General features: G+C 41.2%; 1 protein-coding gene across 2 annotated transcripts in view; it reads right to left on the reverse strand.

Annotated features, from left to right (window-relative positions):
• Nucleotides 1–1,612: 1,612 nt before the first annotated feature.
• Nucleotides 1,613–18,400, reverse strand: part of pde3b (phosphodiesterase 3B) — a 52,834-nt gene continuing 36,046 nt past the window's right edge. The window contains exons 2-16 of one of the 2 annotated variants that reach the window (XM_035944459.2): nucleotides 17,216–17,266; nucleotides 16,054–16,302; nucleotides 15,264–15,415; nucleotides 12,928–13,028; nucleotides 12,607–12,838; nucleotides 12,398–12,489; nucleotides 11,653–11,813; nucleotides 10,700–10,834; nucleotides 10,234–10,345; nucleotides 9,928–10,041; nucleotides 8,949–9,148; nucleotides 7,272–7,475; nucleotides 6,942–7,103; nucleotides 6,119–6,377; nucleotides 1,613–4,586 (exon numbers count right to left, since the gene is read on the reverse strand). In XM_035944459.2, coding sequence (XP_035800352.2) covers nucleotides 4,384–4,586; nucleotides 6,119–6,377; nucleotides 6,942–7,103; nucleotides 7,272–7,475; nucleotides 8,949–9,148; nucleotides 9,928–10,041; nucleotides 10,234–10,345; nucleotides 10,700–10,834; nucleotides 11,653–11,813; nucleotides 12,398–12,489; nucleotides 12,607–12,838; nucleotides 12,928–13,028; nucleotides 15,264–15,415; nucleotides 16,054–16,302; nucleotides 17,216–17,266 — 2,427 coding nt within the window. In that variant the 3' untranslated portion in view covers nucleotides 1,613–4,383. Of the gene's footprint in view, nucleotides 4,587–6,118; nucleotides 6,378–6,941; nucleotides 7,104–7,271; nucleotides 7,476–8,948; nucleotides 9,149–9,927; nucleotides 10,042–10,233; nucleotides 10,346–10,699; nucleotides 10,835–11,652; nucleotides 11,817–12,397; nucleotides 12,490–12,606; nucleotides 12,839–12,927; nucleotides 13,029–15,263; nucleotides 15,416–16,053; nucleotides 16,303–17,215; nucleotides 17,267–18,400 lie in introns of both variants that reach the window. The other variant, XM_023262283.3, reaches the window with a different exon arrangement.

Here is an 18,400-nt window from a genome sequence, read left to right on the forward strand (position 1 = left end):
AGGCCAGAATGCATTCACAATATGGGGGCCTTCAATTTTTAGACCCAAAATATGAGTATGAATTATGAGCTCATACAACAACTGAATATTTTGTGGCTAAAATAATCATCCCAGCCACACACACACACACACACACACACACACACACACACACACACACACACACACACACACACACACACACACACACACACACACACACACACACACACACACACACACACACACACACACAGTCATGTCTCCTCCATGTGCACACAGGCAGGTTTATGCACATTTTTTAAAGTTGAGAAACTATATTCAACATTTTTTCAAGTTTACTTATTTAGAGGCTTAAACGAGGTCAGTCTTGTGATCAGTTCTTGCCAAAATCTACTGTATTCATGTTTTGATTCAGCTTCAGCAACGTAGCCGAGATGTACATAATTCCTAAGAATCATCCCAAAACACAGGTTTGTGTGATATGTTTTAAACGGCCAAAAAGTTGAGCAGAGATCTTACTGGAACACATGAGATGGTGAAGTCCAGAGGTTTATAAACTAATAAAAGTGAACAAATTTATCAAGGGTGTGAACAGGTGTCACATGCACATTTAAAGATGTGATGTGAGCTAACAAAAGACACAGAAGAGGGCAGAAATCATGCCTACGTGTGTGCTGCTCAGGAGATACTATTGAGAAAAGTTGATGCACAGGAGAGTGAGTGAGTCCCTGAACATATAATTTGTACTGTTACCAGGTGCCTGAATTTTTCTTTTACATAAGTAAAGGCATTCCCACCATAAATTAACGCAGGAAAAGGCACAAATTGGTGCGTAAAAATTCCCCAGGATGCAAGCTGTTAAATGTGATGGTCCTTGGGGAGAACCCGCAGACACCGATGTTCAAACAAAACCGACGCCCATGCAGTGATTAACGGTATGGTGAGATGATGTTATGACTTTGGGGCTACCCAGCAATCTGTAACATACATTCACATTACACAGTAAAGTCACCAGCAACAAACAGTGGCTTATTTACGATTTAAGCAGACCCATAAGACATTAGCAACTTTTTACATAACCCTGAGGTGATCAGGAATAAGTTGAACTCATCTTTTAGCTCCATTTACCAACTTTAAATGCTCCACTATGTACGCTGGTCACTCACTAACTCTGTTTGTTGAGCCAAAATGACACTGATAGGAGACTTAAAATTAAAGAAATGAACTGAAACATGCTGAAATGCTGGTTATAAGTGTTGTAGCGAGCTACAGTTGGGAAAATGGACTTTGCATTGACTGTACACATCATGGACTGATCCGCTGTTCCTATGGCTGATTAGACTTCTGCTCGGCCTGAACTCTACATAACTCAGGTGTTATGCATTAACATAAATGGGAGGTCAAGTGGTCCCAAGCCTAGTTTGTCCAGGCCCACAATCTCCTGGGGGGGAGGCCTTATAAGTTAAAACATATGTGTGAGTGTGCAATTGCTGCATGTAGGGTCTCTTTCTGTTTATTTGGGGTGGCATGGACAAAAAAGAAAGAAAGAAAGAAAGAAAGAAAGAAAACAGTGTATATTGTGAGTTGACAAAGACACACACAAACACCAATAAAAATCAATGAGAATTGCTCATACTTAAGGGATGGTGTTTTATGACAGCTATAAATAACAACAAAAATCTGTTGCCCCCACAATGTAGATAAGGGTGAATGGTTACATTAGACAAACATACGTATATTGATGCTGCATAAGGGTAACAACCATTCATAGATGTATTTATGGCACAATCATCAGAGGACACTGTGGTTCGAAGGACTGCACAGTGAGAAGCGAACACACTTTTACAACTTAATGAGCCAGAATATGTCCGGTTCAGGAGCTACCGAGGCTTTATGATCCAGCATGGGTCCATGTGAAAACAAAAACTGATGACAGATTTGTCAGAACGTGTATACGGCCCTAACCCGAGTCCAACTCTGACTCTTGTTGTTGTCACTTGATCCTGGAGGGATATTTGACTGTTTCTGTTGCATGAACAGTACTGGAGCCCAGAGAAATATTTGCCAATCAGCATAACAGGGCCCACAAATTACAGTATGCAGGTAAAGTTTGGCACTAGTTGGGTCAAGTGATACGACAGTGATAGAGAGAGATAGTGAGGGATACAAGAGTGGTTATGATACAGAAAATAGGAGAGACTGAAACCAAGTGGAAAAATCCAAATCAAAAACACCAAGCCCCACAGTTCCACACCTGTAAATAGAAGTCGATAAAAACTCTGGAAACACAAAAGGTAAATTACAGGATCGCAATGTACAATATGTCAGCTGTGTGTAGAAAACAGATGCATTCATTTGATTATTTAAAAAATATATATTTATATGCACATACTCTTTTGTACAGCGGCTAAACACTTGTTTGGTATTAAAATGTGCACATCTGTGTCTAGTTTTTTTGTCTTTAAATATTACTATCTCGGTTTACACTGCTTACTTAACATTTTTCTCCAGAGGTTAGGATTTAATAAGGAGCCAGGCGACAACTGTGCCTTCCCTTTGATAAAACGTCTTATTCTAGTGGAATGCCAAGAGTACTTAGAGACAAAATTAGAGAACTAGTAGTTTTGTAACCTGCCTCGTGGCATGTCATAAAATATATATTTATATATAGAGAAACAAAACCAAAGTGACATGAAACCCTGGATCCCTTCTTGAGACACTGGCCGAGTTGTGGGTTGTGACAAAAATCTTTTAAGAAGAGAAAAATGAAGGTTGGATGAGGATTCAGTTTATCTCATGTGAATTTAGACTGATGCTTTACAAAACAATGCAGAGAACACTGAATTTAAAGAAAAAAACAACAGCCTAATGTACTGTTATAGAACTGCAGAATTGTACAATTATGTTGTGTCGCTGCAGGAGAGACGTTTGCAGTCTGCTGACAATCTATGAGCTTTTTTGCCAGTGAGGTTGTAAAAAGGTTATGCAAACAGTGTATGAATGGCCAAGAGACAGCACATACTGTATGCTCCTCTGTCACAGAGGATTTCAATTGCTTGAATTTGTGTCGTCACGTTGTTCATTAAGAGATTACAAACTACTTCAGTCACCCAGATTTTTAATTTTCTTCGTTTTTTAAAGTGTATTTCATATTAATGACATAAATTCTTGCAAAATAATTATTCAACTTTGCGTGAATCCTGAGTAACCTTTAAAAAAATACTTAGAATCAAAAAAAGGAAAAATGAAGAATCCATTCATTGAAACAGCACTCCTGATCTGAATGCGACATGTTAAACATCAGAGGACATTTCACTGATTAGAAACCAACCATTACTAAAAAGGACACACAAACATACACACAAATTACATACTAAAATAATTAAAAATGTGCTCTCTTTCTCCCTACTCATTCTCTCTATCACATTCCTGCCAAAAATATTCACACACTCAAACAAAATAAAGAACGGAGAGTTAAAGAATTTAAAAAAAAAAAAAAGACGGGTGGTACACATGAGTAAAAGCATCAAAAATGATGCAGATATAATGCTATTAATCAGTCAACATTTCAATAATGTCTCTGTGACTGAGTCTGATACAGTGTTTCGTGTCGCCAGCAAGGAGAGAGAACTACACAAGCCTAGGCTCTGGGCCAATATGGACTTAGTAAAGGTTCAGACAGGCACATCATTTGATATATATATGTATATATATATATATATAATTCAAAAATATACCTGACATTGAGGCTGAAACTGTTTCAGTCTCTTGTCTTTCCATGTATGAACTGTTCACTTTGGTAAAGGGTATCAATCATTTCATGATGTCACTTGCGTCAGTACTTTTCCTCTACCTTTTTTTTTTGTTTTTTTTTTTTTTAAATATACAGAAATTGTTTTGTACCTAAGGGAGGTGTTAAGCGCTTTGCATTCAAGGCAGCATCACAGCCAGGTTACCATGGAGGGCAAGTTAATGCTGGACCCCGTCCACACTCTTCTTCTTCTTCTTCTTCTGCACCTTCCTCCTCAGTTCTGGTGCTTGTTTTTCTGGGTGCACTTGACTCTCCATGGGGTGAAAGTGCATAGGAGTTGGGCCCCCACCGTTGCAGTAAGGATCCGCTCACAGTAGTAAGGCCTTTTTGTTTCTCCAAAAACAACGTGACTGCTTAAGCATCTGAGTGTCTGCACAGTGAATCTTTCAATATGTGTGTGTTTGTATTGTGTGTGTGTGTGTGTGTGTGTGTGTGTGTGTGTGTGTGTGTGTGTGCGTGAGGGAGCAAAGTGTGTTTTATGTGCATTTGTCAACTGTTTGTCAGTGAAAGGCAGGTGGTCGAGGGACTCGTGTCCTTCTGCTGCCTCTCCTTATCTTTTTCACACACCTCTGTTCTTTCCCTGTGTCCTGCTACTGACGCTCCTCTCCCTCCTCCTCCTCCTGGATCACCTGGATGTCATCTGACGGGGAGGTGGGCAAGCTGTCTGCCGGCAGCTGTTTGCCGAGCTCTTTGCTCTTGTCCTCCTCCTCGATGATCTTCTTCCACACCTTGTGGTTCTCCGTCAGGTGCTGCATGATGCTGCAGAACAACCGGCGGCGGCTTTTCCTCCTTCCTGCAGCGAACAAGAGGCAAACACGTGTGTTTATGGAACTGTGATGTAAACACAATTTTATACTTCATGTTTATTTCATTCCTACACACTGAAAGTATTTCTATTGCTTTTTGTGATTTAAAAAAAACCCTGATTAAACTTTCTGCTAATTTGACTTGTAATACTGCTTCTTATTTGTCTTTTAACACCTGCTGCTTACTGACTGGCAACATTTTTTATATCTCTACGTTACTGTTAACTTTCATGTAATAAAACTAGTGCTGTCAAATGCTAAAAATTGTTAATCAGATTAATCACAGAATTGATGTGGATTAATTTCAGTTAATCACAATTAACTATCATCTGTTTTTGATCTATATTAATCGCGTTTCATTTTGCATGAGCAACAAACAGACTCAAAAAAGAAGGGATTTTATAGACAGACAAACAAACAGATAGATACCACTACCGGATTAACTGCCCATTTGTGCATGTGCAACAGTAACTCTACTTCGACAAACTGCCCAAAATGCGTTGCCACAGACGCTTCAGGGATTTTGAGTCATTCTGCGTCGCAGATACGTTAATTGTGTTAAAATTTGTAATCAGATTAATCATGATGATGGATTAATCCGCATTAACGCATTAATTTTGACAGCCATAAATAAAACGGTTAGTCAAACTCCTTGTTTGTGAAAACCTATTTGGCAATAAAACCTTTCTGATTCTGATTTTAGACTGACACAGTGCTGAGGGGCTGCACAGTGGTTCAGTGGTTAGCACCGTTGCCTTGCAGCTAGAAGATTGCTGGTTCACCTGGGATGTTTCTGTGTGGAGTTTGCATGTTCTCCCTGTGCATGCGTGGGTTTCCTCCAGGTACTCCGGCTTCCTCCCACAGTCCAAAGATATGCTGAGGTTAATTGGTGATTCTAAATTGTCCATAGGTGTGAATGTGAGTGTGATTGTTTGTCTCTATATGTAGCCCTGTGATAGACTGGTGACCTGTCCATGGTGTCTCCTGCCTTCACCCTAAGTCAGCTGGAATAGACTCCAGCCCCCTGTGAGCCTAATGAGGATTAAGTGGTGTATGGATGATGGATGGATGGACAGTGTTGAAGGTCATGTCTGAGTCAGGGGTCTATCTTTCTAGGTCAACCTACATCAGACAAGCCTCCTCTTCCCAAGGGTTGAAGGTTGCCTGGCTGTCACCTGGTGGTGTTACCAGAAATGAAAATAACTGCAGTGATGCTGGTCTAAATGTCATTTAATGGCTAAAAATAAAAAGCTGGGAAGAGCTGAATAGATAGGGAGCTAGAGAGTGACAGGGAAAGAAAAGAGTGCATGGGACTTTAAAAGCGATTGAGCATGCATATGAACAGAGAGGGTAAAGTAAACGTGACTTTATCTGCTTATTACTAAGTATAATTCTGTTTAATTCTGTGCTACACTGCAAACTGGGGTGTTCCTGGAGTTGCATTGAAAAGATCCCCATCATAAGCTCACTGGTTGCCTTAAACAAGCAATACTGCAGAGCTGTTGGTGTCAAATCTTACTTGGTGCCAGCTCATCTTCAAGCTCATCCTCCTCGTCCTCATCTTCATCCGTGTCTATGTCCACCTGCCCCTCCTCATCGTCTTCATCTGATCCCGCTTCATTGATCCAGTGGCCAGGAAGTAGGCCAGCAGCATCGTAGGAGTTACAAAGCGGCCCTACGATGTGGGTGATGAAGGACTCCTGTAGCTTGGCCAGCTGAGGGGATGAGCGGTCCATGAAGGGGCTGATGGGTAATCCCAACCTGGCCTCCTCATCTCCCTTAGGATTAAAAGCAAAGATCATATTTCAAAACAGATCGTTAGTTATGACAGCTGATACTTGGCTCAAACTACTTTATAATCAGAGACGATCAGAATACCAACACTGTTACACCTTCTGATTTATTATGATCTTTGCATCTGGTTTTGCCGTAACAAAAAACACACTTTCCTTGCAGGATAACAAAGATTGAAAAACACTTAACTGTAGCGAGCTAAAAGGACTTTTTCCGAGTAATTATTCTAAGTTTCTTTCTCTGGGACACAAACTGCAGAGGGATGAGAAGATGTCACTAATGTCACGTGTTTGTTCTTGTTTACTGTGTTGGTACATTTGATGTTTAGACAGGATTAGATCGTTCAAAGGGTGAAAGAGGTATAAATGTGCAAGTTTTGTGTTCTTTTCTAAAGGTATTTATGGTGGAAACAGGACGACTGATTTTACCCAAAACAAAAGAGACAAAATCAGATTTATTGTATTATTTCAAAAAGTTCAATAAAACCCTAAACTGAAATGATCTGTGATAAATGAACACGCTCTGCAGCATTAGCATGCAGTCTGTACCTGCTCATAAAACTCATTGACGATGCCTTCTGTCCACTTGAGGTGCAAGTCACGGACTTTGGCCGGCCCGTTGATGTCTGCCAGCTTGATACACACTTGGCACACCAGCAGTCTGTCGTTCTCATTGGTCCAATCAATTCCTGGACTGTTCACATCGTTCACCTGTTAGCAAACAAGAAAGATGGATGCTTCATTAAAACTAGTCAACCAGTTTATCCTGCATTTATTGTGCTGCTTGGGGTTCATAGTTTGAATGAATATTTTGATAAAGGATAAACAAACGTATGCTTTCTGTAAGGAAGCTTTTAAGAGGATTTGAGAATCTCATACTTTGGAGTTGAACTCAGCCAGGAAGTCAAAGTGCTTCTTGAGGTCTGTGGCCAGTATAGCTTCGATTACGAGGAAGCGAAAACGCTTGAACTCCACATGATCCAGGTTGACCAGGAAGTTGAACTCGGGCCGGGACAGGTAGAGGCTCCAGGCAGACGCAGCGTGGTGGTTCTCCAGCACCGAGCGGTCGTTGTACAGCACCGCCTGCATCACACAGGAAGTAATGACCAAGTGGTGAGGGAGGGGAAAGATGACGCACTAAGAAGAGTCTCACAATTTCCTCTAAAATGTTTGTAATGAATGTGCTTACGTAACGCGTCTGCGTACGAGTTACACAATTTGTAATGGATTTAAAAATAGCAAGCACTCAATAAATGAGATGAAAAGACGAGGGTATTTGGTTATGAAATCAGAAATATGAAAGACAAACATATAGCTGAGGGGACAAACAGGTTAAAAGCAGTTATTAGATACCAAGAAAGACTTAAGATCCTTTTAGCAGAGATAATGGCTGTCAACATCATTAGTGATCAATGGGTACAGGGTCCCTCTGCTTTCTTTTAACCCACTTTCCTGGGACAAAACTCAGACAGTGTGAGTGCTATCGCTGGACATGTTGTGAAAGTACAATATTTAAACTGGGGCAAGTGGTAAACCGTTTCATTTCTCATGGGATGAGCTGGCCAAATGGTAAGAATCTAGCCTTACATATGATCTCCACTGGAGGAACAGTATGTAGAAATAAGTTAACTTTGTCTCGGTGCATCAAATAACACTAAGACACCAAAAGGAGGCCGTAATTTTCTGTGTTCGTGTCAATCAAGCAGAAAACTGGCTTTGTGTTATGAAGCATGTACAGAAAGTGATATAAGGACAGTGTTGACTCAAGTTAAAGATTAACTGTAAAACTGGAGACATAATGCATTTGGACAAACCATGAATGCAACGTGAGTCAGGTCAAATGACACTGAGGCATGTAGAAGTTATAGATGAATACGCATTGCTTACTACATTAGAGGTTACATTATGGGCAATTATGTTGCAAATGATAAAGACAACCGCTTATGTCAATAGGAAGTTATTGTGTTTTAAAGAGGAAAATAGTTTTGCAGAAACCACCAGTGGCCACTCAGACAGACAGAGAGGAAGCCATGTGATTTTGCATATATACACAGAATTTATCAGGGACCGAGACACCAGTATCGATATTTGCTCTTTGTCTGTTTGTGTTCAAAGAAAAGAGTTTCCTGTTAGAAAGGTGTTTTTTAACCTTTTACAAAGAGTGATCCTCTACTCTGAGTGGCAAATAGCTTTCACCAAGTTTTAGGAGATTTACAGATGAAAGAAGTAAAAACTCCCATTTTCGTTTTGTTATGAAGGCTGCTGACTTGAAAAACTGAATCGTAGATATCCAACACTGTGTGTGATGACTTTGCAGGTCCAGACTAAGTATAGGACCAATGTTGTGGAAATACAGTGACTAGAAAAGATATTCTAGGGCGGAAAATAGTCTTAGAATCTTCTGTATGTAATGTAACTTTACTAGAGCATTTTCAACAGTCATAATAACATAATTTTGGATATTTTGAACATGTTATCCTTTTTATTCTGTACACGAGTGCTTTGATGTCATTACATTTTACGATTCTGTCTGCAAAATAGATGCTGTAGGGTTACCTGAGGTGCATTAGTGGCTACTAGAAAGGCATTTGTGCGACCAGGATGGTCATAGTCGTGCATTGCAGCTGCTACATAAAGGGCCATGAGCTCCAGGGCAGGTATGTTCCAGGCCAGACAGCCGTAGCTGTCATCTGAAATTGAGGAGCTCTTGGAGGAGGCGTAGGATATCCTGCCTGGAGAGATTCCACTATCTGAATCTGGAACACAGCAAAGATGAAGGATGTTAATGAGGTCACAGTGATGACAAATAAGATGCTGTCGCTGTAAAATCAGGTTACAGCTGTAGCTCTTTCTGCAGTTAGGCAGATACAGAAACAAGAAACATGATGTTGAATACGATTATACACACACACTCACACATAGCGTTCTCCATCCATTTATTTACTGTTTTACACTGCTATTTCACATTACTGATATTTTCTTTATCCCTCTCGTTTCCCTTTTATCAATTCACAGCTGTTCTGGGCTACATTGTGGGACATCGGTAGACAAGCATTAAATTATTTCTGGTAGGGCTACAATGTCTCAAGCAGTGACGAGGATTTCCTGCATTTTAAACCAAACTACACTTTAACAACACGGTCCATCTGTTTACATGATTAGTGCAATCATGTTTAGTTGCCTAACTACTCTGCTCTGTTCCTCGAAGGTTGACTCCTTGCCAAACCGCATTTACCCATCTAAAAAAGTGACGTAACCCACAAGCTGCTCATTAGGACTGGCACACCGAAACATCCCTGACTAGTTAAAGGTGATCGTTTCCATGCTCGCCACATTTTTATACTCTGAGGAAGCCGCAGGGGACTAACTGCATTAAAAACCTTTTATTTTTTTCAGAACTGACATCCATTAGGACAGTTACTGTATGCAGGCTGTAATGTGATTAGAGACTGAATGAACGTTGAGCAGCCATGTATGCAAATTAAACGGTAACACTCATCTATGACTGATAAGTTTATGAGTCACTGGTGTTTACCTGTGTCACTTCCTGTCACGTGCTCACTGTGGATCTGCTGGAACCCAGGGATTGGTCGAGTGGTCAGGTACCAAACAGCGTGGAGCACATCAGTAGCATGGACCCGGTTATGATCTGTGCGTTTTTGACCACAATAGTTTCAATTACATCTATTTACCATGTATGCTAGCAATAATTTAAATGTATGGCTTGCTGAAACCTAAATCTTAGCCTTGCCACACAATATCAAATAACGCACGTAACCACCCTCCTGTAATACATGAAATAGTCTTTGAATACACCATACAAGCACCATGTAACACTCACAGGGAATGTCTCTGTAGCCATTCTCCAGAGCACAGAAGTATGTCATGAATTCCTTCACAGGGATCTTGAAAATTTCAAACAGACACATATCCTGGAAAAGGGTGTATGTCACCTGGGGAAACACGAGCAAGCTTTACTGAAACACCAATCAAAGCAGAAGATAGTCACCACCATCACTGATCAGCTGAATAGATAAGATAAACATTATATACATTAAAGATTAGTGTGCACGCAAGACTGGATTTTAAACTAAAAAAAGAGTTGTTTGTACCATCTGAAACTCATAATAATTATAACTGACCTGTTGCATAGTTACATTTGCAGTGTGGTATAGCTGTCTCTCTTTTCTCTGGTAGAGCTCGTAAAATGTTTGATTTTATTTTAAAAAGGTTGATGCATAGTGGACGGATTAACAGTTTAAACCGCATGCTACAGGAAATGTTTGGTTTGTGATTTTTCTACTTACATAGCTCAGGACTCTTCCAGTCTTCCCTCCTGTTTTGTCCACCAGGTCAAAGATTTGGAAGTTCCAGGTGTTCATCCTCTCCATTAGATCCTCGTGGTCCTCCAGCATAGGATCTAACCTGAACTCCTGCTCAGCCTGGAGACAACAATCAAAACGTTTAGGCTGTATAGATTAGTGCGTTTTTACTGCCATTACTTTCATAAAACAATGCTCCACTGATTTAGCACGAGACAAACATATGACTGGAATTATGACAAATAAAAACAACAAAATAATGCAGCAAAACCACAAATATGACCTATATCTATTATATTCTACAACTGGGCTGGTGAAATGTTAGTCAGAAGTTTGTGTGTAGTAGTGGTTAATGTATCCTTGAGTTGCTATATAAAACTTTTTTCACATTTACAGTAACATGTAAAACAGATTTTGATGTTTGATAACATGTAAAACATACATTATAGGAAGACAACAACAACCAAATGACTATCTAAATACAAAGCATACAGACCAATGACAACATCACAGTGTTTAAAGGCTATACTGAGAGGGTTTTAGTGATTTTAGTTTCACACGACTTGGAGGAATTAACAAAAGCTCTTCTCTGTATAAATGTGAAAAGAATGGCAGTTTAGATTAATCATAGTCTCTCCGGGGGAAACCAAAATGATGCCAATTATACAATTACATAAATTGGTTGTGGGTTCCATTCTCAGAGAAGAACTGTCTAAGTGTCCGTGAATAAAAACAGAATCTCTATGAGTTCACACACTGTAAGAAGTTGTTGAACTGAATGATGAGCTAAACGTCTGAGACAAATCTGCAGGATGTGAGACAAATAATCGTGATTACGGATGTGGTTAAAACCAACAGCATCCCAAATAACACAGTTGTGTCATCTGCTGTGCTGCAGTTGATCATACTGGAAGCAGAGAGCCTCTGATCGAACACACCTCTGATTCCTGAGTCTGCTGCTCTGTGTTCGGGCTCTTCTCCTTCTCCTCATCCGCCAACCCCTGGTTTCCTCCGACGTCTGGCTTCCCGTCTCCAGACACGTCTGCCTCCACGCTCTCCTCCCTGATCAGAGGCTCCCCTGTGAAATCCACTCCTTCACCTGCTGTATAGACACACATACGACTCAGTGGGAAGCCATCCATGATCGACAGAGCTACACAAACACACCAAAGAGGTAAAAGTATGTTGCCATACTGCCCATTATTACACCACCTGTTTATAATGAAACTCTGAATTTCATCGGTTTTATACTGAATTGACTACATTCACTAAATAATTATTTAGCGAGTATTTCAACAAGCTTTTGATACGACAAGAACTTATTTTTAGTAAAGCTTATTCTACTTTTGTTCTTTTCTTTCAATTGGTTGCCTTTGTAAAGTGAACAAAAAAAATAATAAAACTGCTACCAGAACACACGGTGGCTAATGTTGAATTTATTGATAAAATCTTTGCTTTGAATATAACAAAGAACAGGCATGGAAAAAACACAGTTAAAGTTCATTCTTTCTGTATGTGTCATTGTCTGGGTAAGAATCAACTTGCAATATTGTTGGAGTCCAGCAGAGAGCAGCATTAACCCCCTGACGTGTTTCTTTTTTAAACCTCAACACTACAGCACTTGTCATGATTGTCTTCCGTGACTGCATTCCACTAATGTGAAACAGATGTAATTCTGTGTACCTGAGCGTCTCCGTTGAGCCTCGCTGCTAAACGGTTGATGGGATTCTCCTGTATCGCCGCTGGAAACTCCCTTGAGCATCTGACGCCCACAGCTAGAACGGACAATCGCACACATGACCAATTGCACTCCATTATTGAAATGTATTGTTAGAATCTCTGCCGTAAAAGACAACTTTGAGTAAGACACGGCAAACGTCTGCAGGTCTTACCTCGTGCAGAGAGGTAAAGCCGGGCTACGGAAGGCCTGCTGGAAATCTGGTGAGCTGAGTGTGTAGCCCAAGGGCTTGTGCAGGTTCAAATTGACACTCGGCTTTGTCAGGAAGTCAGCCGTGTCTGGGAACTCCACAGGCGATCGAGTAACAAGCGATGATGAAGAACCTGTGCCGACTACAGGAGGACTGTGGCTTGGCGAGGTGACTGGGCTCAGGCTGGGAGATGTGCCTTAAGAGGATAAACAAAAATACAGAGTCAAAACATGAGCTATTAGCTAAACTGCACTGAGGTTGGGAGGTTTTGTGGTCAAGTCTCACCTGCTCTCCGGGGCCCTGCATGGTATGTGAGGGTAACAGAAGAAGACCTCTGCTTGGGAATGGTCAGCAAGTTTGCATTGGGCCCATTGGACAAACCTGAGCTGGAGCACAAAACAAACACAGTCACAATACAGGCAGTGAAGAAAATGTTTCAACTCTTACCAAACTTTTTCTTCATAAGGAACAGCTGTCTGACTGTCAGATGTTTTGCCTCATCTGGTGAACATACCGCTTCAAGGCTACACCATATTCTGCCAATTATCTGACACCTCAGAAAGTAAAACAGCATGATAATGTTAAGGTCAAAGAAGCTGAGCAGCCAGTATAGTTAGTCCTCTCCTGCCATCCTGTGGGGACTCACTGTATAGACACTGCATCCTACAATGTACCAGTAAACTGAACATTGTCATGAATTCATGTACAAAGAAACCTGAGCTTCCCTCCATGCATTTAAACAGCAGATACCATTATTATAATGCAGATAAACTTCTTGATTGTGTAAAATGCAGATCTATTTCTCAGCTTTTACTGGTCAACAGTCATCACTGTGACATTTTAATATCTCCTACTTTCGATTTTTGGCAAACAGAAAATTAAGACCATGTTCCAAAATTGCAGTTCCTAGAATGGCCACTTCAGGTCGACTCTAAAGGTGAGTCAATTCCCATCAACCCCCATGTTAAAATGCTAAACTGTATATCAGAAATAAACATGCTGCTACTTTTCCTGTTTCTGACAACTGCACTGTGGCTGAATTTTTATATAACTCACCAGTTTAAACTTTATTCAGGCTTAAAGTTTTTACCAATTAAAGGCGTGGCAGGTTGATGCCATCATAAGACCATCCGTGGCCCTTAGATGTTTGCATTGCCCACCTCAGCTCCACTGATAATCATTTTCTTTGCTCATTTATGATAATAATGAGGCGGTGTCTGGTGCTGTCAAGATGGTGATGGCCTGAGTAACCACACTGAGCTCCAAAACTGCTCTTCAGTAAACCCGCGGCTGACGTCACTGAAAGTTGTGCTATCTTCATCTACAGTCAGTGGTTTCTCTGTACAAGCTCTTCTATATTCAGCCTATGGCAGAAAGTCATTTTACTCATTATTTTGTCAACACAAACACAATGAAAGGAAATGACGAAGCACAATTCCTCTCAGTTTCGTGTTTGTGATTAACACTTCAATGCTGAGACTGCTAAACAAACTCAAAGCCCCAGTCACTACTGTAATCTGTGACCATTTAAATGTGATGTATATTTACATTTCCTTTGTTTCTCAGCTAATGATAGCAGGGTTTGGTCTGCTTCCCATGAAGCGGGAATTGTGGGTTAGTGGGCAAACTTTCTGTCCCAGTCTTTAGCTTTTTAGCCTCACACAAACAGCTTCTAACCACAGCAAAGACCAAAACTGCAAGAAGCTGTTTTGGTTTATTGTTCAAAAATGTAAAAATGACCTCTTTACCAATCAGCTGTGAAGAAATGGGAGGTACAGCAGTGAGGGCAGTGTGCTATAGTATTACAGAGTGATACTTTGATAAAATGGTGAAATCCGTTTTCTTTTGATGATAACTTACCACAGACATACAGTTGTGGAAAAAATGATTAGACCACCCTTTTTTTCTTCAATTTCTTGTTCGTTTTAATACCCGGTACCACTAAAGGTACATTTGTTTGGACAAATACAATGATAACGAAAATAGCTCATAAGAGTTTAAGAGCTGATATCTAGCTGTTTTCCATGGTTTTCTCGATAATAACCAAAATCACTTAAGTTCCTACATCAATAATTATGGCATTGTACTGCCAAAAACAGTGCTTTTAGGCATTCCATGTTTTCTTTTCTGTCTGTTTTAGTCACATGTTAAATGTTTGTAACAATAATGTCTCTCTCTGACAATAAAAGTAACAGCTGAACATAGAGACAGTGTAGTGAAACAAGATGGAATGTTAAAGAATAGAGGTTAAAGTTAAAAAAAAAAAAAAAAGCAAAAAAGTTTGAACACTTAACTCTGGCTACTCTTTCAAAATTAAATATGATTTACATTTCTTACCTCGCCCCCTCAACAAACACACATAATACAAAGCCGACTCGATTTCCTGTTAACTTATTTAAAACTCACTAAGACTCATTCACAGGTTTTTTTCAGGATGACCCAAAAAAAGGACCTTCACAACAAGGGCTGCAGAGTCACTATGAAGTCACATTATTTAGATTCTACAAGAACAGCCAATATTCAGGTGAATCAGATTTGGGGTGAAGTAGAGCTAAAGATGAAGTGTGTTAGCAAGTCAAAAAGTTTACCACACAGTGCTGCACAGTTGTGTTTGTTGATACCTGGTCAAGTTGAGGTCAGGGTGGGGTCTCTTGCCATTGTTACGTTCCCAGCGTGAGGAGGCAGAGTCCAGAGGAGGGAGCACGGAGGACACCGAGGAGGTGGAACTCCGCCTGGGCTGAGGTGTTGGGAGGCTGTTTCTGCTGCTCAAACCCTGATGGAAGAAAATCTCCAATATAAATATATGTTTTATACACAAAGTTTAGCAGCTGTTACACAAACAGTATCACACCTAAAAGCATTTGCTAATTTGGGCTGTGTTCAGATTGAATACAGCACTGCAAAAAAAAAAAAAAAACCAAGTAAGAAACACATGGTTAACACATTTTTTTGGCCGCAATGTCATCTGGCAACACACCACATCATCAGATATGGGATTGGTATAATTCTCTTGTGAGATCATCGAGATGAAGTAATTAAAAGATTGCAGCTACGTCACCACTTTACCCAGTTCCTTCCACTGTATTAGAAACTGATGTGCAGCATTATGATGTCTGAAGAACCCAAAGAAGTTCTGTTTCTTTTCTGGTGCTGGTTATAAAGAACTGCAGTGCATGTGGGATCAGTCTGCAGCATTATTTATTTATTTGGCTTTATTTGACAGGTATAGTTGAGAGGCAGACAGGAAAGTAGGGGAGAAGAATGGGGGAAGACCTGCAGCAAAGGGCCATGAGCTGGAATCAAACCCAGGCCACTGTGTTGGGGGCTATAGCCCCTGTTTATGGGTCAACCGCTCAACCAGTTGAGCTATCTGGCTGCCCGGTCTGGAGCATTATTATCACTTGTGCCCACCTTAATAGGTTTCCTGTCGCTCCTCTCAACGGAGTCCTCCACCTCATCGCAGGAATAGAAACCCGGGAAAGGGGTAAAAGGGTTGACTCTGGGGCGGCACGACCCCGAGAACGTCCCCATGAGGCTGGAGACGCTGCGCAGAGCTGAGATGGTGTGTGGAGACAGAGACGAGTCCATCAGCAGGTCTGACACCAGATTTCTGGCCTCGTTGATGACCGATAGATCCACACCGTTGCCGCTCACTGCACCCTGCCATACGCACATGCAGATACAGGTTAGAGAGCAGAGCAGTAAAGGCACTGTCAGTGTAGCACATGAATCACACTCTGCTTACCAAGCATTTGTTGGAAAAGTTTTGGTCAAACTGTGGGTTGCGTTGTCTACCAACATCCTGCTGGGATGTAGTGTAATATGGGCAAACGGGCCGGGTGACAACTTAAAAAGCTGTTTGAGAGCAGTGGTATTGTGGTACAAACAATGGCATCACGTACACAGTGCTTATGAAGAACCTCTTCCTCTCTCTCCCTTTTGTTTGCTCCATCTTTATTTCTTTCAGGAATCCCATTTTTCCATCACTGATTTGGCTTTTATTTATGATTTTTAACTTCCCCACAGTTCATTCCACCCCTGCTGTCCCCTCATTCCTAACCTCGATCTCCAAAACAACTACAGCGTGCAGGGTGGAAACTACACTATATCTAGTAGAGGTGAGATGTGACATGGAGTGCTAAACTGATATCTACAGTGACATACTATAAACTGTAAGAGCATGGTGTATTCTTGCCTTTTGTAGGGTAGGTTTCCTAAGAGAAAAAGTTCTGACTGGACTGGCTCTCTCTAACAGGAACAAATAATGACTTTTGGTCTCTGGGAGCTAAATTCTTTAATAGATTACACAAATAGTTCAAACAAGACATAGAATGTCTGCGTAAGATAAAAATGTGGCATGACAGCGATTCCAAGGTCACTGTATGCAAGGTTTTACACAATGTGTATTTTTGCCTGACCGAAAAAATGTCTGGAAAAGAACTGAATGTCCTAAAAGTGACTTTACACTCTGCTGGTGAACTATAGACTCCACTGTATCTGACCTGTATTATCTGTGCGCTTCCCATGTGAACCGTACCTTGAACACGTGAGCAGATTTAAACACAGTACTGACCTGATACTGCGGTTTATACCAGTGCTTCAAATCCCAGTCCCACAGGATCATCTGAAAAACAAAAGAAAGCCATCAGTCAAACGTCACCACTGTGCATGTGTTTGTGTGGAACAGAGAATATGAAATGCATATGGACAGAACTGGCTCAGGCTTTGACCTGTGCTCCACTTTGAGTGTACTGTGTTACGACGTTTCAACGAGGGCACGGGCAGGTCAGTAGCAGAGCTAAAGCAGCCTCTGCTCGTCTATTCTGCCTGTTATCTAAACACACAATGTAGTAACAGTTTACATTAAGGATTTCCTGCACCGCATGATGCACTTTCTACTACAGGTATGCTAATGCACACTAGCGGAGCAACGGCAGACTGGAGCCGTTCACTGAAAGCGAAAGGAGGAAAGCAAACCACTAAAACCACGGTGCTGCGTCTACAATGGAGCTATGAGATCTTATCTAGGTCCAACTACGTCAATCGGCAGCATTTCCATGCTATCTGTTGGTAACCGCACAGGAGCTCTCACACATTATAGTAGTGCACGGTCAAAGTTGGCACAGCGGAGTCACGTGGTGAGGTATCAGGGAATGGCTGCGCCGTAGGAGAGCTCTGAACCCCGTCAACCTAATTCTATTTTTTGGCAACTAAAACTCTCTCCAAACGTAATTTCAAGGCAGGGTTCTCGACGTTTTTGTGGAGGATGACTGCAAATTTGAAGAAAAAGAATGTTCAGACTCGTTTGCAAACGATGAACATTGGGGATGCTACTGCTAGCTCTCCTACAGCTAACACTGCTAATGCTAACACTGCTGACACCGGAGAAACTCCAAACACGGATATGAGCGCCTTATTCATGGAGATGACAAAAATGGGAGCAATTATGACTGGAGTAGCAGCTGATGTGTCGTTTATTAAGTCTGATATGGCTGAACTTAAGAACACTCTGAGTGCGACCCAGGTCCGGATGGCCGAAGCCGAGGGCCGCATCTCGGATATCGAAGACAAGGTAACTACTATGGCTCAGGACAACAGCGCATACGCTAAAACGCTCAAGCACCTCTGGGCTCGAGTTGAAGATCAAGAAAATCGAAGTCGCAGAAAGAATGTACGGCTTATTGGATTGAAAGAAGGCTCAGAGACTGGCGGAGGTTTGAGTGATTATGTACAGAAGATCCTTTCTGATGGCCTGGGT

This window comes from Amphiprion ocellaris, chromosome 1 (genome assembly GCF_022539595.1).
Source record: "Amphiprion ocellaris isolate individual 3 ecotype Okinawa chromosome 1, ASM2253959v1, whole genome shotgun sequence".
Classification (NCBI taxonomy): domain Eukaryota; kingdom Metazoa; phylum Chordata; class Actinopteri; family Pomacentridae; genus Amphiprion; species Amphiprion ocellaris.